This window comes from Pogona vitticeps, chromosome 4 (genome assembly GCF_051106095.1).
Source record: "Pogona vitticeps strain Pit_001003342236 chromosome 4, PviZW2.1, whole genome shotgun sequence".
NCBI lineage: Eukaryota > Metazoa > Chordata > Lepidosauria > Squamata > Agamidae > Pogona > Pogona vitticeps.
The window spans coordinates 23,659,324-23,686,172 of NC_135786.1; the positions used below are offsets into that span (position 1 = coordinate 23,659,324).

The window sequence follows — 26,849 nt, forward strand, 5'->3', positions numbered from 1 at the left end:
GGAGGAGCTTGAAAGAAGTTCATACCCGCTTTCCAAAATGAGCCAAATCAGGGTTACTTCCTCCTCTGTTGATTGACACCTAGTTTAGAGCTAGAGGCATTTTAGTAGTATGTGTCCTAGCTTTATTGTGTGGAAACAGAGGCCAGGAATTCTGGAAAAGAAACGGTGGCTTGGAGAAGGCCAATGGTCCAGTTAGATTTCACAGACAGCATAGTGTAGTGGGGTCTGATGACTCTTGACTAGGGGATGGGCAAAGAGTCTGCTCTGGGTTTGTGTGTGAACTTTATAGCACCTATCCAAGGTGCTGAACCCTATCCCTAAAATAGATTCAACATCTTGGAGTCAATGTGGATTCAGAGCACCTGCAAAACTGGAGTCTCCAGCCTCCCTTGTTGCACTCACAGATACATTTAGATGAGGTTGGGAGAGGGCTACGCAGCTTAACCATTATTTTGTTTTTATTGAACATGTGCATTTATTTCTTATTTTAATTTCAGTCTTTATCTGTTGCTGATTCTAGCTTTGGGGGAGGAAGTGGGACTGAAAAGGAGAAATGAAGAATGGATTGCTAATCACACATGTGGGATGTTTGTTTTACAGCTTCCATACTAAGCATAAGGGCAAACTGAGGCACAAAGGATCTGGTCTCCATCCTTTCAAGTATGTGCAAACAAGCATCCAGAGAGGACCAATAAATGTGAAATGCGCTTAAAGCAGCTTTTGCTGTGGCTTTGCTGAATAAAATCTAAACAGGCATATAGAGAAATGATGTGAATGCCATTTGCTAAGGCACACATGCTGGTCATAGTTTACAAGTTGCATAGAATTCCTGTGCGTTGTATATACACACGAGATTATAGAGCTCCTGGTTGTACTTCTTTGCTTTAAGCAATCCACATAAAAGAAGCTATGCCAGAGTGGGATAATAAGATTGTGGATCGAATTGTGGACTATGCCACTTTTACTGAGCCATAAAATGTCGTATCTTTAAACGTGCCTTCAATTTAAAATAAAGGTTGGGGGGAGGACTGCGTATGTGTCATACAATGGCACAGTATGGAGAACACCATGCTGAAGCTTTCAACTTAATATATAGCATCCAGAGGGGCTCCCCTCCCACCCTTTTTGAAATTGCAGGCAAGCATTTGAAATTGTATAATGAACTTGCCCCTTATTTCCAGGCTGAAACTTCAGTCCACAATTCTATATCCACATTTTTATGACCCCATTTTTCGTATTGTTTAGTAAAATAGCTCCAAGTACACCAGTACAGGGAATTTCTCTCTCTCTCTCTCTCTCTCTCTCTCTCTCTCTCTCTGTGTGTGTGTATGTGTGTTGGGTGTGTTGTTTTCGTTTGGCATCATTTAGCTTGTTCTCTTCTGGCTAAATGTCAGGAAATGCTGGTTCTCTACCTTGACAGCTATGAGATTTTACCCTGTGCAGCCATCCTACAAAATTAATTTTGCTGTAATTTGTAAAAATGCATGTATGAATCCCTTCTCATAACATTAAACACTTCACCTTCTAAGCTTGTAATGCATGTTTCAGGTTTATATGTTGTTGCCAGTGTGTTCAACAGATCAAGAAGTTTTCAGGGCACTCCCTGCTCTCTATCTGTGTTGTAGGAAAGCCCTGCAAGAGAAGGACAAATTGTGGCTCCTCCGAGAACAGAGGCGAAAGAAGAAGCTACGGAAGCTGCTTAAGAGAATCAAAAATAATGACACTTGCAGCATGCCTGGCCTGACGTGCTTCACCCATGATAACCAGCACTGGCAGACTGCCCCCTTGTGGACATGTAAGCCCCCTGGTGACTACTTCATCTTAATCCAGAAAAGCACAGTATATTCCTCGCCTGTGCTTAACTGTGGCTGTTAATTGTTTGCCAGCAAAGTCCTGGAGGGCATTTGTCTATGTCTGTTACCTCCGCTGCAAGCAGTCTGCCTAATCAAATGCAGTTTCTTCAGCTCCAGAGTTTGGAAAGCTCACCCTTGTGAACTGCAAACTTTCAGAGTCTCCCAGCTTTCACAGAGGCTGTTGGCTGTGAAATTCTGGGAATTGTAGTCCCCCCCCCCCAAAAAAAGAGGAGACATCTGCCATCTCTTCCATTCATGATACAGAACAAACATACCAAACTCTCTCTAAAAAAAAGAAGAAAACCAGTGAGAGATTAGGGATCAGGTCATAGGTCTACATAGGTTGGTGGAGTGTCTCGTGCCAAAGGCTGGGGGTGTTGCAGTCCTCTGCTTAAACACAAGCAATCTTTCTGGGAATCCCAGTGCCTACTTTGGGAACTCAGTCCCATTCTGGTGTGGGAGCTTGCTGGTAACACTCATTGGCAAAGGAGAGAAAGTCTTGACTTTATAAGCAAGCTTGATTATTTATTTAAAAGACGTTTAGATCACTTTATGTAGCACGTGTGGTTTGCAAATGCAGAAACAGTGAAATTGCAAATTCCAATAATACAATTTAACTTAATATTGAAATTTTTTTAAAATCTTAAAATTGTATGAAAGCATTTGTAAATATTACTAAAGGCAATGCTCAGGATAAGAGATAGTTCAATATTTATTGATAACTACCCAGTGCTTAGCACTATTTGGGCAGTATAGAAGCCTAAGAAATAAATAAATGTTCAGTATAAAATGGTAAGCACATCCTTTCCACTAGTGATCTGCTGCTGTAGAGATAGTGGGAGCCTTCTGGCTCTTAAGCATAGAATCAGAGTACTGGAAGCACATTGTTCTGTTCATTTTTTTCAGCAGAAGGAACACATGGGAAGGGGTGTGCCTGTAAAGCTTTCTTAAATACAACAGTTAGGCCTATATAAGCAATTCAGAATCCTGCGCAATGAAAACTTCTGGATCTGCAAGAAGTAGTTCTGCGGAAAAGGAGAATACTTAACTAATGAATTATTTAATGTTTTCAATATTCTGCTATTTTTAGAAGCATTTTTGTAGCTGGCTTTGTTGCTTCCTTTCTGTTTGTAGTGGGTCCGTTCTGTGCCTGTACCAGTGCAAACAACAATACCTATTGGTGCATGAGGACAATCAATGAGACACATAACTTCCTCTTCTGTGAATTTGCTACTGGCTTCCTTGAATACTTTGACCTCAATACTGATCCTTATCAGGTATCTACAAAAACAAGCAGAGCTTCAGAGGGTTTTTTTTTTTTTTTTTGGAGGGGGGGTAAGGGAATGGAAGTTCATGCTTTTTATGAGAAAATAATATAACGTTACAGTCTTATTAGAGTCCAATGTGATTTTAACCATCATGGGTGGCAGTGACTTTGGAACAACTCACTAGGTTAGGTTCTATTCCTGTTTGGCTTATCATCTATATTTACAAATATTTCATTCTTGAACGAGCATTCTTTATGGAGCCACAACATGTGACACACAAGCTGTTCAGAAGTAAAACAGAAATGGGAAATGGTGAGAGACGTAGAATGGACTGAAGAGGAGTACTTCATACTGCAACATTTTGATCCAGGCCTGATTTGAGGACCATCCAGTCCCCAGATTCTAGGGTTGAATGCCTACTGTATATTTGAAATGTGCTGCCACTTCACAGCCATACAAGAGCAATCATATGAGACATAACAAAAAAAAAGTATTGTGAGGCAACAGCCATCATTTACCATTCATGCTTTTGGTTATAGTGGACTGCTTTCCATGGAGGGCTCACTGCAAAGGGCACAATGAATATTTCTGATTTTGATAATATGCATTGATCTTGAATTATGTAAAGATGGTGCTTATGGTAGTGCTGCCATCGCATTGAGCTTGTCAGGTTAGAAAGTCTGATGCTTGAACATCTTCCCAAGAGCTCTATAGGAAAAATCAGAAGACTGTGTTTGTCACAGCTGGCATTTATCCTAGTGTGCGTTAAATCCAGTGTGAAGCCAGATAACCATTCCCAATCAATTAGGGAACATTGATCTGAGAATCATAAGTCATTTCAAAATGTTATGGGTGTAAAATGCTGGTGGACTAAGTTGGTTGAGTACCAATTTGCTCTATCCACATTTTAGGACACTAGTTTTTTTCTTCTTCTCAGTTGTCTTTCTATTTCTTATAATTTGTTTGCATGTTCAGCTGTCAGCTATGAAAGAGATTCTTTTGCAAAGGAATGTCATTGTACATTGACCTTGCTTTCCGATGTGGCTAGAGTTGGCTGATTTGCAGTGACTGAGTAAACTGCTGTTCGAATCTCATTTTAAAGCACAATGTGCATGTTCATGGCTGCACTTTCTACATCCTCCTTAACTGTTTTAGCACTCTATACACACAAAATTTCACATCTTGATAGTCAAACAGGGGAGCTTATAAGGAATGGGTCCAGCAGGGCCCTCATTCTTGCCATCACAGTCAGCCCCTTGAGCAGCCAGCACTTCTGCCACCTCTTTCTTTCCCATGGCCCTTCTGTATTTACAGTGGTGCCTCGCATAGCAATCACTCCGTATAGCGATGAAATCACTTTGCGATGGACTTTTTGCCATTGCAAGAGTGATCGCTTTGCGATGGTCCCTATGGGGAAAATTCGCTTTGCGATGATCGCTAAGCGAGGCACCACTGTATTTGGGATGGGAAAGTAGATGTGGCCACAGTGTGCTCAGTGCTACTTTCATTTTGGGTATTCTGTCACAATGGTCAGACAGTCCTGCTACACCCACTCTGCTACATACTACCCCTTTGCTCCCTCAGTATGAGTTAAACACAAGTAAGGTACTGGCTGCAGAACTTGTGTAAAAACTAGGCTTCCAGCACATCAGTTTGTAAGCCAAAAATCAATAAACTTGTGCACTTTATCTGGCATGCCTGGCCTGTGAGGTAGTGCTGCCATTACTCACACTTAACTCAAGAATGTTCACAGTCGATAGGCAAGAGTTCAGGGCTGCATTTAATGTGGGGTATGTTAAAGAATTGATGCTTTTGAATTGTGGTGCTGGAGGAGACTCTTGAGAGTCCCCTGGACTACAAGGAGATCAGATCTATCCATTCTGAAGGAAATCAAACCTGAGTGCTCACTAGAAGGACAGATCCTGAAGCTGAGGCTCCAATACTTTGGCCATCTCATGAGAAGACTCCCTTGAAAAAAAACTGATGTTGGGAAAGTGTGAAGGCAAGAGGAGAAGGGGATGTCAGAGGATGAGATGGTTGGACAATGTCACTGAAGCGACCAACATGAATTTGACCCAACTCTGGGAGGCAGTGGAAGACGGGAGGGCCTGGTGTGCTCTGGTCCATGGGATCACAAAGAGTCGGACACAACTTAACAACTAAGCAACAATGTTAAAGAAAAGCAAAATATATAAAAATATCAGAACAATCCAAAAGCAGTTTGGGGTGGAAACCATTCACAGTAAGAAAATACAGTATGACCCCCATATCCATGGAGAATTGGTTCCACCCCACGGATGCTGAAAAATGTGGATTACAGAAAACCTCCCCATTCCCAAACCAGACACCCGCCTTGCCCTCGCCAACTGTCCAGGACCTTTAGGGACAAATCCTCTCCCCCGGCCCCTGCGATTCTCGTAAACCCAACTGTTACCCAAAGTGAGGGCAAAGTGCAGAGGCTACCTCCTTGGGAGAGCCACTTACCTGCATGCTGAGCTGTTTGTTAGCATGTTTTCAGGCCTCAATGGAGACACACACACCCCAATCCTGCTTCTTGCCTAGATCACCAGGCACCGACACTTTTTTTAAACTTCTGGGTAAACCAGCAGGCAGGAGGAGCCTTTGCTGCTGCCTCCAAGGAGAAAGCTTGCAAGAGGAAAGGCCTTACACAGAGACCATGCTATGTATTCTTCATAGCACAGTCTCTCTAGCTCCATCTTATGGCCAATTCTGGTAAAATGTGATTTTTTTTCTGCATTTTTTTTACTATTTAATATTTGCAGACTATGGATAGGTGAATATCATTGGATACTGATCCCACGAACAAGGGGGTCCTACTGTAACAAATTATCTGGTGTCCATTTTCCTGGGGAAAAGTGATATCGACAGCAGTTTCAGCTCCCATCTCTTCCTTTGCTTGCCTTTCTTGTTCCCTGGTAAAAACTGAAGCAAAAATAGTCACTGGAGAGAATGCTTGAATGTTTCAAGGGATTTGCATGTATTTGCTTGGAAAATGTTAGAATCCCTCCAGGCTTTGCAGCCAGGTTGTTGAAATGTGCAGTTACACTGACTTTAAGGGGCAAACAAACCGGTAACTGTGTAGTCACGATCATAAAATAGTTTGCTTTGTGTAATGAAATTTCAAAAGGTTCTTCTGGAATCCTGTATTATTTTTTATCAGCTTGCTGCATTCTCTTCCAAAGAGAAGCCTCAAGATGGAGTAGAATAACAGACTGATGTGAAGTGGTTGTTTGAAATCTTATCCTGTCTACCTGTGGAAAGAGATTTTTTGATTGGATAGCTAGGAAGATATGGTTAGGACAGTTTGATTTGCTTGTTTCTCCTGTTGGAAAAAACATGGGCTTGAGAGCCTGATAGTATAAGATTTTTGGATAGAATATCCTTAACTTGTGAATTAATTTATAAATATAGCTTGTAATCTTGTAGATTGCTGTTACGATTAGTCCAATTGTACAAATAATTCATTGTATTATGTCTTATTAACCCAGTGCATTGTCATGATCATCAGGACATGCAAATATTCTCCGGTTCTTTCAGTTGGCTAATTCTTATACTGTATTTCATCCTATATATGTATCAGTTATGAGCCATCAAGGTAGAACCAACTACTAGTTACATTCCTTGTTCTCTAACAGTAATCAGTTACTTACAAGCTATAGTTTAAATAAATATAATGGTTGGTTTTGGTATATGCAGATAAAGATGCATAGTACTTACCTCAGTGGTCCTTACGTGAGTCCAGTGAAAAAATGTAATTTTCATTTTATAAAGCAATCTTATCTGCAGATAAGGGAATATGACTTCCTTTTGGCACCCAGTGGTTGTGTGCCTGTACAGCTCTGTAGCCAGAGTGTTAGCTTGGCTATGTGGAGAAAGGTGGCATATAAATAACATAAAGAAAAAAAACCTATGATGAAGTGGACTTGCCATGAAAGCTCAAATTGAATTAAAATATAGCAGTTAAGTCTTTTAGGCGCCATGTTTTTGTCTTCTTTTTTTTTTTTTTTTTTTACTTTTCTTTTGTTTTTGGTTGATAAATAAATGAATGAAAAATAAATATCAATCCAGAATCAGAGACAATTGTCAGAGTCCACTACCGTAGTATGTGTCACAAATAATGGGTAAAATCCTCGTTTTCCCCCCCCATTATTCATATACTGCCATTTTCCCCACAGGGGACCCAAAGCATCCCCACTTACTGCTTAAAAGTTTGCCTGAAAAGGAAGGTCTTTGCCAGAGAACTCTACATTGGCATAACTCAAATCAGGTGCCAAAAACACTTAAACTCATGGAAAAGTTCTTATCACCCACTGTCAGGTTCTGGGGTTTCCTTAGGGCTCTTTTTTAACTTTTAATAACTTAAAAAATCACTACTGTTAGATTTTGGGCCATTGATAGGGGTTTTCTCTTTTACTATTAAAGTCCCTCCCACTCACCCTCACTGTCCTGAAGTTACCAAAGGATTTCTCCAGCCGAAAGGGAGCCCTAGAAAGCTTCAGGACCTGACAGGGATAGACTTTGAGTGAGTTTAAATGTCTCTGGTGCCCAATCTGAGTTATGGTGGAATAAAGTTACAGCATTGTTTCTAATAATAACAAAACCTGTTGGTAAGGATTTATAAATAATTAATTTAATGTTTAAAAATCATTATTTATTTACAGCTAATTAATGCAGTGAACACATTAGACAGAGATATTCTTAATCAACTTCATGTGCAGCTCATGGAATTGAGAAGCTGTAAAGGATACAAGCAATGCAACCCAAGAACACGGAATATGGAACTGGGTAAGGACTTTCCAATGTTTCCTTTTGTTAGAAGAAAGGGTTCAACTATCAGTGATTGCCCTTTTGTAAAAAGATAGTGTATGAAGCTTTAACGCCTTTCTGTAAGCAGGTTACACATAAACAGCTTACAGAAATATTTTTATCTATAATTTGCAGCCTAGGAAGTTTCCTGTGAATTTTGCTAGTATCATTATAAAAGGCTATGGGAGAGGAAACTTCACAAAAGACCATCCATTCCCCAAATTTAGCAAGGGTCATTGTAGGGTGACAGATGAACAGGAATACGTTCCTGTGGAAGGGCAAGGTTAACAGCTCACAGATGGTGAAGACAGGTGGGCTCACATATCACATTATGCTAGTTTTAGTGAAACAAACCATGGTTTGTTGTGACAGCCAGTGCAATCAATGTGCAGGTCCTTAATTCAGTGCTAAAATATGTGTAGATTCCACTTCTTTGCATGTGGTAGCTGGTGTGGTGAGCTTACTAGGAACCCGCAATAGATATGTGCTCACCTTTAAAAGCAAAGTGTACTGCTTATATACCGCCCCATAGTGGGGCAGTCCCTGAGCAGTTTACAAGTTAACTATGCAGGCTACACATTGCCTCTCCAGCAAGCTGGGTACTCATTTTACTGACCTTGGAAGGATAGAAGGCTGAGTCAACCTTGAGCAGGCTACCTGGGATTGAACCCCAAGTCGTGAGCACAGTTTTGGCGGCAGTACAGCGGTTTAACCACTGCGCCACAAGGCTTTCTTTAACTGACTTACATTATTCTTTTATCGTCTTCCTGCTGTCTCTGCTGAATAATCAGCATGTTTTCCTCCATTTAGGCCTTAAAGATGGAAGCTATGAGCAATACAGGTACTGCTTAAACTACAATTCCTTCTAAAGTTATCTCCATGTTGGGTACTGAAGTGGGGAGGGTGAAAATTAAAATATTCTGGGTGACTCTAAATTTAAATTCCTCTATGGTAGTAATATATGCTCTTATGGCGCATACTACATATATTTTTCTTTCCATTCTTCTGTGTTGTAATGCTGATTGTTTTCTTGGTGATGGTTAACTTTTTTCTTCTTTTATGACTGAAATATTAGGCAGTTTCAGCGTCGAAAGTGGCCAGAAATGAAGAGGCCTTCGTCTTCCAAATCATTGTGAGTTGGAAACCCACTCTTGCAAAATCCCTAGATTTAACCATTTTGTCCTCCTCTTTTTCTTGCATGTATTACACATACACAGCTTTATCTCTTCTCATTCTTTAAAACATCTTTCTCCCAGTGAATTGCTTGTGAGAATAATGGCTCTATTTGCCATATTAAATCAACATCCTTCACAAAAAAATTCAATGAAGTTATGTTGAGAAGACAGTCAAATCTTAAAACTGGATTGAAGAACTACAAATACAAAGTAGTGCATTGTGGACATATACAATTTTTCCTTAGGGGTTAGAGATTTGACATAGATTGAACTAGACTGTGGTCCAAGGTAGCAATCTTAAGACCTTATGTTGCTTCTAAAATGATTGTTAGATGTCTGAATGAACTACCAGTCAAGTTTGTATATTATAAAAAGACAGTATCCTTGTCCTTGTATGCACTGCATTTGCCCAGATAAACCTATTATTTTTGTTATTTCAAAGCAAGTAGCCCAAGTCCAAAGTATAAAATACTGTCCAGTTAGCCTTATTGCACTAAGACTCTTTGGAAGGGGGAAAAAAACGATAAGCAGCCCACGTGGACAGAATGTCAAACTGTTCTGGCTGAGAAGATACCATGTGTTTTCTGTGTGAAAAGTGGGATCATATAAATCAAAGGTCCGTAGCCACCGGTCTGTGGCCCAGTGCCAGTCTGCGACCTGAGCCAGACCGGGCCGTGGAGACAGACCTCCTCCCCCACCCCCGCACGCACTCCCCCCACACAGCCCATTTGCACCTGTGTGCGAGCGTGCCCGCATGAGCACTGCGCTGCCCTTTGCACATGTGCATGAGCGTGTGCATGCCCATACGAGTGCCCCTTGCTCCTTTGCACATGTGCAGAAGCGTGAGTGGACACATTCCTTTGCCCATGCATGCTCAGGGGGGTGCCCCACCTTCCACAGCCGGTCCACGGGGCTAAAAAGGTTGGGGACCGCTGATTTAAATGACCCATATTTGTTAAAATGAAACGAGTGTAATGGCAACATCTTTGTTGAGGAGCATATCAAATTAAAATGTCAGTTGCAGCAAACAACATATTTTGCTTCTAGTTTGGTGGTGCCTAAGGGCTAGAATCCAATAGTAAGCTGAAACTTGAGTAGGCCCATTGAATCAATGGGGAGTTGGTGAGTCAACTCCTCCATAAATCCCACTGACTCAATGGGCCTACTCTAGCTGCATCTTACTACTGGATTTCAGTCAGCATCTTTCCCTTCTACAGAAAAGACATGTTGACTGAAAATACTCTGTTTTAATGCCCGTCTTACTAAAAGGCAATTAATAGTCTCTGTTGTTTCAATTTTACAGAGGACAACTTTGGGATGGCTGGGAAGGCTGATTTCCTGCAACTGCTGGACCTCAGTGAGGAAAAAAACTGGCCAGAACTTGAATTCCTTGTATAGACTTTAATGAAAGTGTATATGATTTCAGACTGAATTATGGTGTTAAGCCTGGAGGACTGGATGAACTTTAATGCTAAAGTAGATAGGGTTTTTGCACTGTTATGCAAGCCAAATAGATACAGTGATCTTCTGGAAACTACTGTCATCAAGAATATGTATCCTTTCTTGAAGCCTACCCGTTTACCTGCTTTTGCTTTGGATTATACCTCACTTGCTTCACAAGCTATTCTACTTCTGATCAGTCACTGCAGAGACTACTCTTAAGAGATGACAGTGGAAAAAGTGTGAATGGCCCATCAAAACACTTAGAACCCTAAAGTCCAAAAGCACACACAAGAATTTTTCAGTTGTAACCCATCCATTTTAATCTCCATTATCAAATGGTATCAGAAGGACAACCTTATGAAGATGCTAATCTGGATATTTGTTTCCTTTGTGGCTTAGGCAAGTCTGTGTTAGCAAAAATGGTAGGAAACAGTAACTAAAGGATGCCTGGATTTCAGGAAGACAATATCAAATAATTGCACAGATTCAGAACAGTAACAGCCTACTCTTTGTCTACTACAGTAACCAATTTGGTTCACAGTTCACTCATCTGCCTTGAGGCCGACAGGAAAAACAGAAGGCAATTCAGAGAACCCAGCTTCCAGCATGATACTGTAAATAATCAGTGTCCTGTTCAAAAGAAATCAAGCCTAGAATTTTGTTACCGAAGTGTTGGCATGCCCCACTACCACTTCTGAAAGTTTCACCTCATTGCATTGCATAATGAAACTTAAGAATCTGTCCATTTTCAAAAGCTGCAAAACTAAAGGCAGTTTATGTATGTCTTGAATTTTAACAAAGTTGGATTTGTATTATGTCTTTGTGATTATATTGTACGTTCAAAAACCAAAATTACTACTATAAAAAGCACTTGTTTACTTTTATATGCGAGTTTGTGTGTGTTCTGAATGATAGCAGCAATGAAACCTTTTATTTCATTCGTCAGTTTAGCTACAGTTTATGATGGATAATGTGCAGAATACAATATAACAAGGTGGACAAATCATTGGTATGGAGTTGTGGGCGCTGCAGTCTAAAAAATATGCAGAGGACCACAGTTGCCGACCCCTGTATTAAAACAAGCAATGATGTGAGAGAGCCTTTATGGCGTCCATTAGTGAGCAGATGGCCATTCTTTAATCAATACAGTGCTACTTAACAAATAACACCACTAATATAGACTGTGTTCCCCAAACTGCTACCCAACGCAGTCATGTGAATTTTACTACAAGATGCACCAGCTATCTGAATCTATCCAGTCCCAAGTTTCACGAACCGTTTTCCTTCTATCATTTCTGGCACCATTATGTTTACATTGAGAGACTACCAACTATAAAAAGAAGAAACATGCACCTACTTTTGTGTCTGAGGACCATCTCAGGATGCATATTATAAGCAATGGATACATGCAGTTGCTTTTTACCTTTTTCACAACTGCTATACTTAAACATTATTGAAGACTGAAGATAGCAATAAAAACTGAGCTGTTATGTGGGTTTAAGACAGGATGTCATTAATGGTTTGGTGTTCCCGTTATATATTACAATAGACTGCATTCCAGTCAGTGAAATTCATTAAGAATTACCTTGTTTGGAAAATGGGTAAAGTTAGTTATACTTCCAGTTAACCAAAATAGAGCAGACAGAAACAGAACCAAACTGGATTGTAGGTATATTTCAATGTGAATTAGTAGGAGAAAGAAAATTACTGTATTGATCTCTTTGATAAATGAGAACCTAATTAAGCCAACAAGTTCCAGTTTCCAATAGAAATGTTTATTTTCATTATTATTAACAGCCAAACAAAAGAAAATGCCCCCTGCAAAAAAAAAAAAAAAACACCCACAAAACCGTGTGACCCACCTTTTTTTTAATGTCAGCCCACGAACAGGACTTTCTGCAATGTAAAGACCAACTATTACAAGCAATACTTAATGTAAACTAATTTCAGATTCAACTCTCAATACTGTATGCCTTTCTCCTGAGATATTAAAAAATATTGCTCTCAGTTGAATGGTTTCATAATTGCTGCATTGCTGTCACATGACAGCCTGCTACTTAATTCTGTGTGCTAACTTCTGCAACATTCAAAATTTGTTACAAAAAATGAAAATAAAATAAAAACAGAGTAAAGACGGAAAAGTTCCTCTACATCCTGACACATACTGTGTTTGATAGCTCATAGGATATAGTGAAATGGATTTACTTGGGAGACAATGAGTTCATAAGGCACTGACACCAAGATAAGCTTATTGTCCCATTCAGCCATATTTGCTGCACCATTAGGCCAGTCCACATACCATATGATCAACAGTCCAGATACCGGGACCGCACTACAGCAGGATTCTGGGTTTTTAATTGCACACTGTTTTGATTCATTGTAAGCAACAGATCTTAGAATATTCTTGATAATGCCAATTCAAAGCATAATTTTTAAAATGTGCAATGACTTTTACATCAAGCTTTGAATACTCTTTGGAAACAGCAAATAGTAGCTACGGGGGGTGGGGGGAGATACCAGAACATTAACTAGTGATCAGCAGATGCCACTACATGTCAGAAATTCCAACAGAAACACTCCAAAATTAAGAAAGCAACACATTTTTAAAACATGACAGATCACAGCCAAAGTAATTAGAGCTCACAGTTGACACCAATATCCTCAACAGCTATAAAAGATAAGATATTGTCTACACTAATTTTATAGGCCCTTGGAATCTTTTACCATGAAGTTGCAGTGGTAGAATCAGCTGTTGGCTTCTGAAAAGCTGAAAATATTCCTTCTACAAATTATAAGGGTCTACAACGATATCTAAATGAATGCCCCAATTAAGCACCATGTGTGCAACTTATTTTCTTGCTGAGTTTAATGCTAGGGCCAGTTGCACATCCACAGTGAGATGTGTATGTAAAGTTTAAGCTGATTTATACTTCAAATAAAAGCATAGCTTTTGTATAAAAAATTTAAAAAACAAAAGCATAGCATTTTAGAAATCCTTAAAACTGTATATGACCCTACGTATGGATAGTTTAAAAAAAAAACAAGGAATCTCTTGGGCACGTGGGGAAAATCAATGAACAGATCAGAACACCTGACAGAATTCTTAACCAGAACCCAACTAGTTGGAGTACAACTTAACTGAAGCTTAATAAAATGCCTGGGTGAATTACTCAGACCAGGAAGTATTAAAATCTGCACTTGGGATAGTAGCTTTTGGGAGAGGAAAGAATAGAGAAACTTTTGCAGTAAATAATTCCACCTCACCAGACAGAATTTTGAGCTTTTGCAACAGGAAACCTAACTCCCATTGTGAATAAAAGTACAAAATCACCAGTTTACATTGTCAGCAGGAACTAGATTGAATATGCAATGGAAATAGTAAAAATACACACCACACTACTTCAGATATTTTGGCATGCCTTTCTGTTAAAATATCTTGCTATAAATAACTATAATATGTGGGTGTGTTTTTTGGGGGAGGAGTCAAGGGAATCTGTATTCATCCTTATTTATATGACATAAAACTGAAACAAGTTCATTATGATTCTGACTTCCCATGTATCACCAATATGAAGGAAACTACTTAGAAAATAAATATATATTTTACCAGTACAGCAATTAAATGCAATACACATTATTAATTGCCACAAAGAATTTTAGATATTTATGTAGCATTAGATGTGCCTCCTGGCAATAGAAGACATTTAACACACACGAAAACAAGTTCAGAACAACATTGAGGCTTCATTAAAAGTTCATCAAATATCCTAGAGCAGAGGCCCTTCCACTGAAAAGACAGGTTATATTTTAAAAATTCACAAACTGGTATGACAAAAGAGCAATTTTTGTCATTAAATTGTGTTATGTAAGAAAAAGTAACAAAGTGCACACATAAGGTGTAGAGAAAATATTAAAAGACCACTAAGATACACAGAAATGATCTTTTCAAAAGCCATTGCATACAAGATCTAAATAAACTGCTGGAAACCATGGGGCGGGGAGATAAGGGCCACAGTTACCCAATTCCAAAAACATTTAAATAAAAAAATCTATTAGAACAATTTTGACTTGAGTTTACAGAATTTCTCTTTGTTAAATATTTAGCTTCACAAACTCTGCAAAAATGAGTTAGTGGCCTACAAAAGTCATATATATATATATATAATACAGCATTTTAACATTATATTTACAAAACATTATTCACAAAGAGAACTCTTCAAACTGCAATCCCTTGCCTTGAGTTTTATTAAGATGAATAGCAAAAAATACGATTATTGCTCAAAACTTTTCATAGCAGAAACATATATAACAGTAATTTAGCTTGTCTTGGAAGGGGACATGGACTTGCCTATTTTTATACCGACCCATTCCTTATTAAAAGTATTGCATTGACCCGTTGTGTACAGCATTTTATAAAGTGCGCAAAGCTGCACATCAATATTGAAATATTTATCATGATTATACACGTTATTCTCTCCATAACCCTTTGGTATCAAAGAGCATGATTTGGACAGTGTGGCTGTCATTTGTACACCAAGACTTGCCAACACCAGGAAACAAGATGAAAAGAAGCATGATTGTTCAGTTTTCTTTTGTCTTTTAAATCAAGGCCAGGAATTACACTGTGTCAGAGACTCTTACTATAGAACTCAAGACTATTATACCAAGGTTTCTCCAGGCACTTTGGTCTGCCTGTAGTTAAGGGCTTTGGATAGCTACAGTAAACAGAACTGATACACAGAGCCCACCCATCACATTTGCTCAAATACAGTTGCCAAATTCATGTCACTAGAGGCAGAAAGCCAAAATAATACGTGATTTTCTTTCTCATATTATGGAGTGATATTTCACTTGTAATCCTCCACTGCCCCCACCCAAAAGTCCATAACTTAAGAAGTCACTTAGGACATCTCCATTGAAAAGAAGTGGCATTTCCACAAGGCCAGTACTTGTTGTCATGACGTTCACGTGCACTCTTCTGTAATACTTAATCATCATATATCATATTTGCATATTACGGCTGCAGATGTCAGCAATATTTCTGTGACAAAAAATAAGGATAAGAATATTATGAGACAAAACTTCTGTTGCTGATTTGAAGACTAAGGAATAGAAGTGCAAATCAAGTGGTAATCAGTAGTTTAGAAAACAGAGATTGACTTTGATGAGGAAAATATGTGACTGGTAGTTACAAGCTGCTGTACTTTGAAGGCTAGGATCTCAAATATGAATGGATTTCTTGAGTAAACTTATTAAGTGTTTTTGCCTGTGACAACTTTCCCAAATTAGTAGCTTCACTCCTCCTAACAGAGCTACAGGACTTGGCAGGCTAGCAGAAAGAAGAAAGCAATGCACAGTGATAAAAGATGACAGATGAAAAGGTTGAAGACCATCTGTGAATAATCTACTGCAGCAGAAATTTAAGAGGCTAGGCAAGTCTTGTAATCTATACATGAACAAACTGTTACTGACATCTTACCTGGTCTGGACCCATGGGCATTCCTGTCATAGGTATTGTATTAATGTTCATTTGCCCCATATGACCACCATTGCTGTTCATGTGCAACATATTGTAAGCTGCAGGGTTTCCTGGATGGTTGAACTGTTGCTGTGGAAAAGAACTAGAAGATACAAAACCAAAACAAAAGATGTATTTTACGAGTCTTTTCATATTTCACTTCAGCGACTGGCACAATACAAGTATAATAGCAATAGAAAGATTATAGAAAAAAGCAATAGAAAGCAATAGAAACTGCATTACTTCTACAATCCCAATCCTTGTCAAAGGAAATAAAAGTGTCACACATTTAGCTATTTTAAAAATTTCTGTAAAATGTTAATGTAAAGATCAGTTTTCTTATTTCCAGATCATGATATGTTTTGCTCAAAGTCATTAAAATTTTGTGGGGTGGCAACCAAATGAAATGGGATGCAGACAAAGCTAATATTACTAATATTGTTCATTATCTCTGGGTCTGTATACCCTTTCACCTGGTCCCCCAAACCACACACAGTGGCTCAAATCCTGTTGCACGTAGTAAATCTCACTAGAGTGAGCCCACTGAATCAGTGGGGATTCCGTGAGCCAACTGATCCAAAAATTCCACTGATTCAAACGAGCCTACTCTAACTGCTACTATGTTAAAATAAGTTAGTTCCAATCAATGGAACTTATAGAGCAGCTAACTTACCAAGTCCATTCATTCCATGAGCAAAGTGGGCTGCTTATATACTGCCCCATAGTGCTTAAAGCCCTATGTAATGCAGTTTAACCTCTGCACCACAAGGTAATAGAATTTTGGCCAGAGTATATAAATTGTTGGCCTAAATATTGTATCCCCATTACTGAGGAACTGGATTGTAATTCACAAAATTTCACACTAATATAAATCTCTTTGTCTTAAAGTGCCACAATATTTTGTGTTTTAGTTGTGTTTGTTTATTTTTCTTTTATGCTTGCTGAGACATGGCTAACTCTTAAACTCAGACAAAGAAAACCCTTAAAAGGCTTCATATTTTTAGTGTACATTAAGGAATTTAAAGTAAAATTTAAAAATATTCTGTAATACAAATATCTATCTCATCACAAAACAGGATGGGAGATAACTGTGTATGAGAGATCATCTTAAGAGGCTGTAAAGGTAAAGGTTCCCCTTGACATTTAGTCCAGTCACTTCTGACTCTAGAGAGCGGTGCTCATCTCCGTTTCCAAGACGTAGAGCCAGCGTTTGTCTGTAGACAGTTTCCATGGTCACATAGCCAGCGCAACTAGACACGGAACGCCGTTACCTTCCCACCATGGTGGTACCTATTTATCTACTCACATTTTTGCATGCTTTCAAACTGCTAGGTTGGCAGGAGCTGGGACAAGTGACGGGAGCTCACTCTGTCACGTGTATTCGATCTTACAACTGCTGGTCTTCCGACCTTACAGCACAGAGGCTTCTGCGGTTTTACTCGCAGCAGCACCACGTCCCTTAAGAGACTGTAATGTTTTTAAAATAATGTAATTTAGTCTTTAAAAATTACTACAGGCGTGTCTCCGTTTACGTATGCCTCGGTTTACATAATTTTCAGTTTATGAGACGAAATCTGTAAAAAATGCTGCCTTGGTTTATGTTTTTATGGGAAAAGGACACATCATGCCTGGAGGTTTCTAGTGCCGGCCCCATTGTTTACGTAATTTCCTCATTATGTAACATTCCGGATGATGGATTAATTTCATAGGGTGAGATATTACTATATTTCAGTTTATTTAAAACGAAATACCTACAATAACTGTACTTGAAGGCTTCTTTCAAAAACACATCTGAGATTCTCCCTCTCACCTGCTCCTGGTCATATTTCCTGATGGCCAGCCCTTCATCTCAGGAGAAGGATATATTGGTGTAGCCTGAGGATGCTGCATCATGGGATTTTGAGAAGGACCTATTCTCTGAGCCATCATAGGATTCGGGGGACTCGATACCCTGCCAAAGGCTTGATCTGGCTGCTGGCTCATTCCTGAAAAAGCAAATTAGACAGTAATTTGTAGTTGTTTTTAAAACTGTTATGACTTTACTTCATTTTGCTGAAACAGAAAATGTCTCAAAAGTTGTCTTTACAAAATTATACAGCTGCTCAAGCATATTCCACTTAATATGGAACTCTGGCAAATAGAAAGGTTACTTACCTGTAACCATGGTTCTTCAAGTGGATCTCTGTGAATTCACACATTTGGGTTAAATCAGCGCCAGCGCTGGAACTTTGGAACCTTCTAGAGCTTTTCTGAAAAAGATACAAAGTTTAGGTTGCCCCTAGCACGCATGCTCCATTCCCTCCCCGCCTCCAGTTCCATTTATCCGCCATTGCTAGAGGAAGAGCTCACTACAAAAGAAGCAGTGACGGATAGTGGGGAGGCCGGGTGGGAATGTGTGAATTCACAGAGATCCACTTGAAGAACCATGGTTACAGGTAAGTAACCTTTCTTTCTTCAACGTGGTCTCTGTGAATCACACATTTGGGTGACTGACAAGCTAACTTACCGGAAGGACGGCTGTCACTGCAGGACAGATGTCAAGACAGCCCTTCCAAAACTCGTCTCCTTCTTTGCACGAAGGTCCAACCTGTAGTGGATGACAAATGTGGACACTCTGGACCATGTAGCAGCCTTGCAGATGTCTGGAATGTCCACCCCACGTAGTAAGGCAGTCGATGTCGCCATGGACCTTGGGGAATGTCGTTTAAGACCTTCAGGCACATCTTTACTTGCCAGTTGGTAGGTAAGAGTAATGATGGAGACAAGCCACCGTGACAAGGTAGAAGATGATGCTGGACAACCCTTGTGTGGTCCAAAGAAGCACAGGAAAAGTCTTTCAGATTTTCGAAAATCCTTTTGTCCTGGAAACATAATATGCTAAGGCCCTTCTACCATCTAGGGAATGGAGCACCTTCTCGACGTCAGACGAAGGATCAGAAAAAAAGGTAGGTAATGAAATAGGTTGTTTGAGGTGAAAATCTGTAACAACTTTAGGCAGGAATGAAACATCTGGAAACAGCATAACTTTGTCATTATAGAATTGCAGGTAAGGAGGATCAGACCTTAGGGCTGCCAACTCACTTGATCTTCTAGCAGACGTAACTGCAACTAGAAACAGAGTCTTTAGGGAAAGAAACTTAACATCACAGGAAGCCATAGGCTCAAAGGGATGTTTCGTGAGTGATTGCAGAACCAATGTAAGGGACCACTGAGGTACTGGAGGTCGTGTAGGCGGGCAAATGTTGATTAGACCTTTTAAGAATGCTTTCAATGTAGGATGAGAAAAGAGACGTGAAGATTCTGAGTCCCTAGGTTGGAAAGAGACTACTGCAGAAATGTACACCTTGAGGGTCGACAAGGTAAGGCCGAGATCAAAAAGATGTTTGAGAGAAAGGAGCAAAGTCTGTAGGGAGACTGGAGAGGTCTGGAGGTTTCTGGCAGTGGCAAAACAAATTATTCATATTTGTATAAGAGAATAGTAAATGGTTTTTTGGATTTGTCTAACACCTCTTTGATTTCAGGCAGATCCTCCACGCAGCCAGTCCAACTCCGGGTGTAGAACATTCCCTGAATTCTGCATCAGTAGATGTGTACAAGTGGAAGTCTGAATACTTCGGTGGCCAACTCCTCCAGAGTAGGGAACCATGATTGACGTGGCCAGTATGGTGCTATGAGAACTGCTGACGACTTCTGCTGTCTGATCCTGACTAAAGATCTTTGGATCAGAGGGATCGGTGGAAACAGGTACAGAAGGTGGTCCTGCCATGGTATCATGAAGGCATCTCCCTGGGAACTGATGCCCCTGCCTGCTCAAGATGCATACCTCTCGCACTTCCTGTTCATGTGCGAAGCGAACATGTTGATGGTTGGTTGGCCCCATCTTCTGCACAGCATCTGGAATACATCGTCGTCCAGTTCCCACTCGTGGGATTGTCCCTTCCGGTGACTCAGCTCGTCTGCCAGTTGGTTTTCCGATGTGGATATGTGGATTGCCACTGGATAAATGTGATGGTGGCAACACCACTCCCACAGGTGCACTGCAAAGTAGAGAAGGGACAAGGACCTCGTCCCACCCTGCTTGTTGATGTAATACAAGGTCGTGGTGTTGTCTGTTACAACTTGTACACCACGACCATGTATCAGTGGCAGGAAGGCTCTGAACGACTTGATCACTGCTAGCATCTCCAGGTGGTTGATGTGGAGTCCTCTTTGGCGATGTGACCAGAGGGTATGTATGGTATGACCGTTGCAATGAGCTCCCCAGCCTGTGGGGCTCGCATCTGTTGTTACTTGTGCAGAGAGTTGCAAAGGTTGAAATGGGCGGCCCATTAGTAGATGGGGTCGGAAACCCCACCACTATACGTTGTTTTGCCAGCTCTGGGGTGACTAGGATCTTCTTCCTCAGATCCACTAACACTGGGTCGAAATGATGGAGAAACCAAGCCTGTAGCGAGTGCATTTTTAGCCTGGCATGTGGTAAGGATGCTGTAGTTGAGGCCATGAGACCCAGCAGATGTTGCGCATGATGTGCTGATACCAGGGTGTGTGGTTGAAACTTTTGAAGAGCAGTCTGTAGTTTGTAGATGTACTCTGGAGGAAGAAAGAGCCTTGCCTTTCTGGAGTCCAGTGTTGCTCCTATGTAACTCATAACTCGAGACGGCTTTAGGGTAGATTTCTCGAAATTTATGGTGAGGCCTAGACTTTGTAGAGTGTGGAGAGTGAATGTGGTGTCCTGAATGGCTTTCCGTCTGGACAACGACACTATGAGCCAATCGTCGATGTAGGGGAATACTTTTACACCTTGAAGATGTAGAAATGCAGCCACTGGGGCCATGCACTTTGTAAACGTGGGCGGAGCTGTTGCTAAGCCGAATGGTAAGGCCGCATACTGGTAAACCTAGTTGTTGATTATGAACCACAGATACTTCCTGTGATGATGGTGTATGGTGACGTGGAAGTATGCGTCTTCAGGTCTATAAGCACAAACCAATCTCCCTTTCTCAACAGGTGGACAATGGACTCCAGGGTGACCATCCGGAACCAGCATGGCTGAAAATAAGTGTTGAGGTCCCTGAGGTCCAGTATGGGTCTGAGACCTCCATCCTTTTTTGGAATGGTGATATACCAGGAGTAAAACCCCGAGAATGTCTTGACGAGGGACCCGCTGTATTGCATTCTTTGGGAGTAGAGTGAGAACCTCCTCCTCCAGGGTGGGATTGGATGTTGTCATTCGCAGATACCCTAGAAGAGGGAGTTCTACCAACTCTAGCCGGTAGCCGAATTTGATGATGTTCAGTACCCAATTGTCCTTTGATATCCTTTGCCAATTGTGATAAAATGGGGCAAGCCATGTGTGATGGTCCTGAAGCAGAGGGTTTATGCAGTCAAAGGTACTGCTTGGATTTCTTGTTGGGTGGATGATAAGATTGATGCTTATGTGATGTTTGCTGTTTATAGGGTGGAGCAGTAGAAGACTGCTGAGAAGATCTACCTTGAGAGCTCCTGTAAGGCCTGTACTCCTGAGAAGCCTGCTGCTGAAACTGCTGCTGGGGAAATTGCCTTTGCCATTGTTGTTTTTGGAAATAAGGTTGTTGGTGAATGGTGTAAAATTTAGCAGTTTTCTTGCTTTCATGTATGGACAGTCTTTTCGTTAAATAAACCTTTTGTATCAAAAGCCTGTTCTTCAATTTGCTTTTTCACGTCCTCAATAATACCAGATGTCCTAAGCCAGGCGTGGCGTCGAAGGGTTATGACAGAGTTCAAAGTCTTAGCCGAAACATCTGTGGCATGTCTTGCTGCCAATCTCTGGTGCTTGGACAATGTCATAGCTTCAGCATGGGAATTTAAACACTCTTGCCTGATATCCTCAGGGGCAGCTTGAGGTGCTGGCAGTACTTTATTCCAGAGATGCTTCTGGTATGCTCCCATTGCTGCCTGGAAATTGCATATCTTTAGCAGGAAGGACTGGAAGTTGTAGATTTTCCTACCCAACACATCCATCTTCCTGCCTTCTTTATTGGTGGGAGTAACATGTGGCTTCCCTGAAGCCTTAGACGCATTCGCATAGACAATAACAGAGTTGGGAGCAGGATGCTTAGACAAGAAATTGACTTCATCTCCGTAATCAGAGTAAAGAGCTGGGAAATGTAGTTGAGGCTCAGTGGTTGAGAAGACTCTCGATCGATGTCACCAAAAATGGGATCATCTGTTGGAGGAGGTAGAAGTTGTGTTTGCATTTTCAAAACATTAGCCATTCTGGTCACCATCTGTGAATAAGAGGAGAAATCCTCAGAGGGAGAGAGGATGGATGGGGATTCCCTGTATCTGACTCAAAAGAGTCCGCCTCCACTGGTGACTGGGCTTGCAAAGGAGCGAAAATCTCCTCATCTTGATTGGAAGACACCTCACAAAGCTGGTCATCTTCCTCAAATGGAACTCTATGCACAGCAGTCTCAGCTAAGGATAACTGAGTGTTTTGTTGGGCACTTTTAGCCCTCGACATCGAGGTAGATGAAGTCTTTTTAGAAGCCTTCATATCCATAATGGGTAGAGCAGCATGAGCTTGTTGATGTTGATGTGGAGAAGGTGAAGAACTCAAGGTCGAAGAGGGAGAATAGCACCTCCTTCTGTGCCTGCAGTAACTAGAAGAGGAAGAGGACGTTCGTGCTGAACGACTGCATCCGGATCGTTCATGCCTGTGTCTCTTCCAACATTGGAAAGTCTCCACGTCAGAATCACGACGTTGATCAGAAGAAGAATGCCGCCTTTTCGACCCCTTTTTGCGAGGAGGGAGATCTCTCCTCGGGGAGCAAGAGGGGGAATGCAGAGTCTCAGTCGCCCGGCCAGCAGATGCAGGGCCAAGATGGACAGAATGAGGGCTGGATAACACAGCGTCCTCAAATTTATCCAGACTGAGTGAATGCCCAGGCTCAAGTGGTGCCTCAGGTTGCTGGGAGAGTGGCAAAGATGTAGCCGCTTCAGATAGGGATTCATGGTCCCTTGAGGAATCCTCCAAAATCTGTGAAGGCAGTGAGGGTGTAACAGGTGGAAGAGAGGTGATCTCTTTAGCCTTGGACTTCTTAGGCTGTCCCACCTGTTTTTTAGCCTTTGCAATGTCATTGGGAACAGACCCCTTAGATGTAGAAGGAGCCTTCTTGGAGGGACCTGAGGTGGCTTTCTTAGAAGGCTTAGATGACTTGGAAGTTGATGTAGAGTGAAGAGACACAGTCATCTCAGAATGAGGGGTCCCTGAAGGATTGGAGGAAGTCTCCATCTCTGAGGGATGGGTTGCAAACAGTGTCTTTTCCCAAAGATAAAGTTTAAGTCTCTGCTGGTGCGCTTTCAAAGCAGCCTTAGTAAATTCTTTACAATGGCGGCAAGTAGATGTATTGTGCGCATCCCTGAAGCAAAATAAACAAAGACTATGTTTATCATAAAAGGGTATTTTCCTGGAGCACACCTTACATTTACTAAAAGGGCCTGTTGGGGACATAAAACAGTAGACAGAAGGCTATAGGAGCCTAAATTCTCACGGTAATCAGGAGATAAGTGGATAATGGAGCCTCCCGCTGAGCTGATAATGGCGCTTCCCGCTGAGGCAATCAGCCTGGCAATCTGGCAATCCACAAAGCGTGGGAAAAACCAGTCAAACAAGAGCCAAAGTCCATCAGGCAAGAGAATAGTCGAAGCAGTCCAAGATTAAGGGGCAATAGAAGCAAGAATAGCCAAAAATACAGTCCAAAATCAAGCCATATCGATCAAAATAGAGAGTTCTGTCTGAAATGTTCCTAGCACAATGGCGGGAAAAAAAGGAACTGGAGGCGGGGAGGGAATGGAGCATGCGTCCTAGGGGCAACCTAAACTTTGTATCTTTTTCAGAAAAGCTCTAGAAGGTTCCGAAGTTCCAGCGCAGGCGCTGATTTAACCCGAATGCGTGATTCACAGAGACCACACTGAAGAAATATGGTTTAAAACCCAGGCTGATTGCAATATGGGGAAAACTCTCTCCTTTTTCATTGGTTGTGTTTCATTCCAACACATCCCCTGGTCATATTATTGAGGGTTAGAAATATAGCCGCTACTGAGGTGTGCCACTTTTATCTTATCTAGCATCTAGTATAAGTGGTATAGCCTTAAATAAACTTCTTGTGGCTATAAAAAATCTCAAAGCTAGAAAAATTTTAAAGGATTAATTCAAATATAGCAAGCCAGAACAATATCTTAAATACTTGTTTATCAAGTATTTACAATATCAAAGTCTGCTCTACTGTCTAATTCTCTACTGTCTTGAGAACTTTCCCATCTCCAAGCATCAGACTACAGCTCCTGTCGTCCCTGGCCATTGGTCATGCTGCTTAGGGCTTATGGAACTTGAAACTAGACGATATTTTGAGAGCTACATGTTTTTCAAGCTACAGTCTGAATGAAGGTGGGTCTGAAACAGCTATGTAAAGATAGAGTTGTGTATATATATTGTTGCTCTGTGCCATCAAGTCACTTCTGACTTGTGGCACCCTTTCTGGGGGTTTTGAGGTAGGTAAGATATTCAAGAAGTAGTTTATCTTGTTACCACCCCCATGAGTTTCCATGGCCGAGCAGAGAATACATAGAAACCAGATCCTAGTCCAACATTCATATTAACTAACTCTACAGGCATGTATAAATAAAATAAAATAGTTATCTACAAATAAAGATAATCAATTCTTACAATTATATTTTAAAATATAACATACATTTTGTAGTAGACTATTTGGTTGCAGATGCCCTACTTTTACACTATTGCATTAATAATTATATCTAAAGTGTTTGTGCAATTCACGCAAGCCACCACAAACCACAAGAAACAGAAAGGAGAAAAAGAAAAGTGAACAATGGAGCAAGTACCATAATTTGATGGGTAAGAAAATTGCCGAGGTGGTAGTGGAGCCATTGGAGGACCTGTAACAGCACCATCTATGCTTCCTGAAGCAGTCACATTTGGGGGAGGACTGAAGGCCTGAGATTGCTGCTGTTGCTGTTGCATCATCATTGCCATCCTTTGTTGTCTAATATGATGACTTATTAACTCCCTGTTTCGCTGAGCCACCATCTGAGCATTAAGGAAGCCTTGCTGCTAACACCAAAAAAAAAAAAAAAAAGCATTACAGACTACAAAGAAAGCACTAAAACCATCAGAACAAGAGAAGTATAGAAGTTGTACCTTCATTTCGTAGCAATAATAAGTATCAACATCCAAGTGCTCATAATGGAAGGAATCCTGTGTGACTATGTGCATAAAGGCCGATGAAGGCATCAGCCATAGACTTCAATTTAAACTTTCCTCTTCACCCCCTTCCAGATTTTAAGATTCTCTTGCGATCTATTTCAAGCTATGGAAGCCTGTCTTTTGGGAGTCTTAGGATAGAGGGGAGAGCCTTTAAAATCCAAAAATCACCACCACTAGTCCAAGAACTGGTATCGGGACCCCTAGCAGTGATTTTTGGATATTAAAGAATGCTCCCTCATTGCTCCCAAAGGCTTCCCCAGGTCGAAAAGGATTCTTAAGGAAGCTCAGAACCAGGATAGGAATAGGAAAGTTTAAATTAAAATCTGTGGCTGTTAACATCATCAACCTGTAGATGTATGGAATTGATTGTGAACAGGATGCCAACCATTATATACTACTGCAAATTCATACACTAAAAGATAGTGTCTAACTTTATATAACCAAAATGGTACTCTTTCTGCACAAGACAGCAGAGCCAGTGAATACCAAGTTTGCAGATGTTTCCAAACATATTTCAGGAAGTAACTCATAGACTAATGAGAACTAAGGATTTTATTGTTCTTGAAATGCTGAATGACTGTCGAGGGAGGGGAAGGGACAGAAAAGAATGGAAAACGGGAGGGGCAGAAAAGAATGGAGTAAGCACTCCACTTTACTTGTTACCTAGTTTTACTTGTGCAACCTCAGTGTTGAGTCAAAGGTGGAAATTCCATGCTTGCTGGACCACCTGCGCCCACAAGTCCCAAACTCCTGAATAAAATTTAATCAGGGCTTGAAAAATTTTAGAATGTCTCACCAGTCACTCAAAAATTTCACCAGTCAGCATGACCAGACTATAGCCTTGCAATTTATTAGGATTGGGAATCACTGATTTATACTCTCAGATTTGGGTTGCTTTATTACCTGCGTCATGAAGCTTGTATTTTGATTGCTTTTCTTTCGAATGTCTCCAGCAAAAATAAAACTGAAAGCAAAAGCACCTGGCCTCTTAAGGAGCCATGGTTCCCTCCCACCCCAGGATGTATTTGGTTGAAATTGGGAACAGGGACTCTCCATATTCTCCAGCATAGGACTACTCTACATTCTTCTGCAGAGCTATAACTCTATGTACCACTCGAATTCTCTTCTCGCAAGAAGAGGACAGTTTTCCTTTTGCAATGGGAGAGTGGAGGGGAGGACTGCAGGATTAGAGAGAGTGAAACAGGTGGAGGGGAAGGAGGCAGGGAGGGAGGGAGCTGTGACTTGCCGAGCAGCATTTTTAACTCATCAAAGACAAGTGAATGAGTGCTTTTTTCAAGCCCTGAAAATTTTCTATGACTGTAAGTTAGATTTAATAGATAACATATCCAAACGATTTTAAAGCCATTGAAACAGCATGGTTCAGCTACATGAACAGGGCAAAAAGGGGTTGGGGTAGAAGACATAGCACTGTGTTGATATTTAGAAACTGCAGACAGACATGAAGGGGGCAAAAATATAGAAAAACTAAAAGTGGGAGAT

At 40.8% G+C, this 26,849-nt stretch overlaps 2 protein-coding genes across 26 annotated transcripts in view; one reads left to right on the forward strand and one right to left on the reverse strand.

The window, feature by feature from the left end:
• The window catches only part of SULF2 (sulfatase 2), a 336,643-nt gene extending 325,193 nt beyond the window's left edge, over positions 1-11,450 (forward strand). For all 9 annotated transcript variants that reach the window (XM_078392669.1, XM_020779453.3, XM_078392670.1 and 6 more), the window contains 7 exons: positions 601-660; positions 1,626-1,795; positions 2,988-3,130; positions 7,804-7,927; positions 8,759-8,789; positions 9,024-9,080; positions 10,427-11,450. In XM_078392669.1, the coding sequence (XP_078248795.1) occupies positions 601-660; positions 1,626-1,795; positions 2,988-3,130; positions 7,804-7,927; positions 8,759-8,789; positions 9,024-9,080; positions 10,427-10,457 (616 nt within the window). In that variant the 3' untranslated portion in view covers positions 10,458-11,450. The remainder of the gene's footprint in view (positions 1-600; positions 661-1,625; positions 1,796-2,987; positions 3,131-7,803; positions 7,928-8,758; positions 8,790-9,023; positions 9,081-10,426) is intronic.
• An 869-nt stretch (positions 11,451-12,319) lies between these two features.
• Positions 12,320-26,849, reverse strand: part of NCOA3 (nuclear receptor coactivator 3) — a 126,004-nt gene continuing 111,474 nt past the window's right edge. For 14 of the 17 annotated variants that reach the window (XM_072996882.2, XM_078392664.1, XM_072996883.2 and 11 more), the window contains 4 exons: positions 24,968-25,196; positions 17,895-18,069; positions 16,046-16,187; positions 12,320-15,607 (listed from right to left, as the gene is read on the reverse strand). In XM_072996882.2, the coding sequence (XP_072852983.2) occupies positions 15,596-15,607; positions 16,046-16,187; positions 17,895-18,069; positions 24,968-25,196 (558 nt within the window). In that variant the 3' untranslated portion in view covers positions 12,320-15,595. The remainder of the gene's footprint in view (positions 15,608-16,045; positions 16,188-17,894; positions 18,070-24,967; positions 25,197-26,849) is intronic. The other 3 variants (XM_078392663.1, XM_078392661.1, XM_078392662.1) reach the window with 1 other exon arrangement.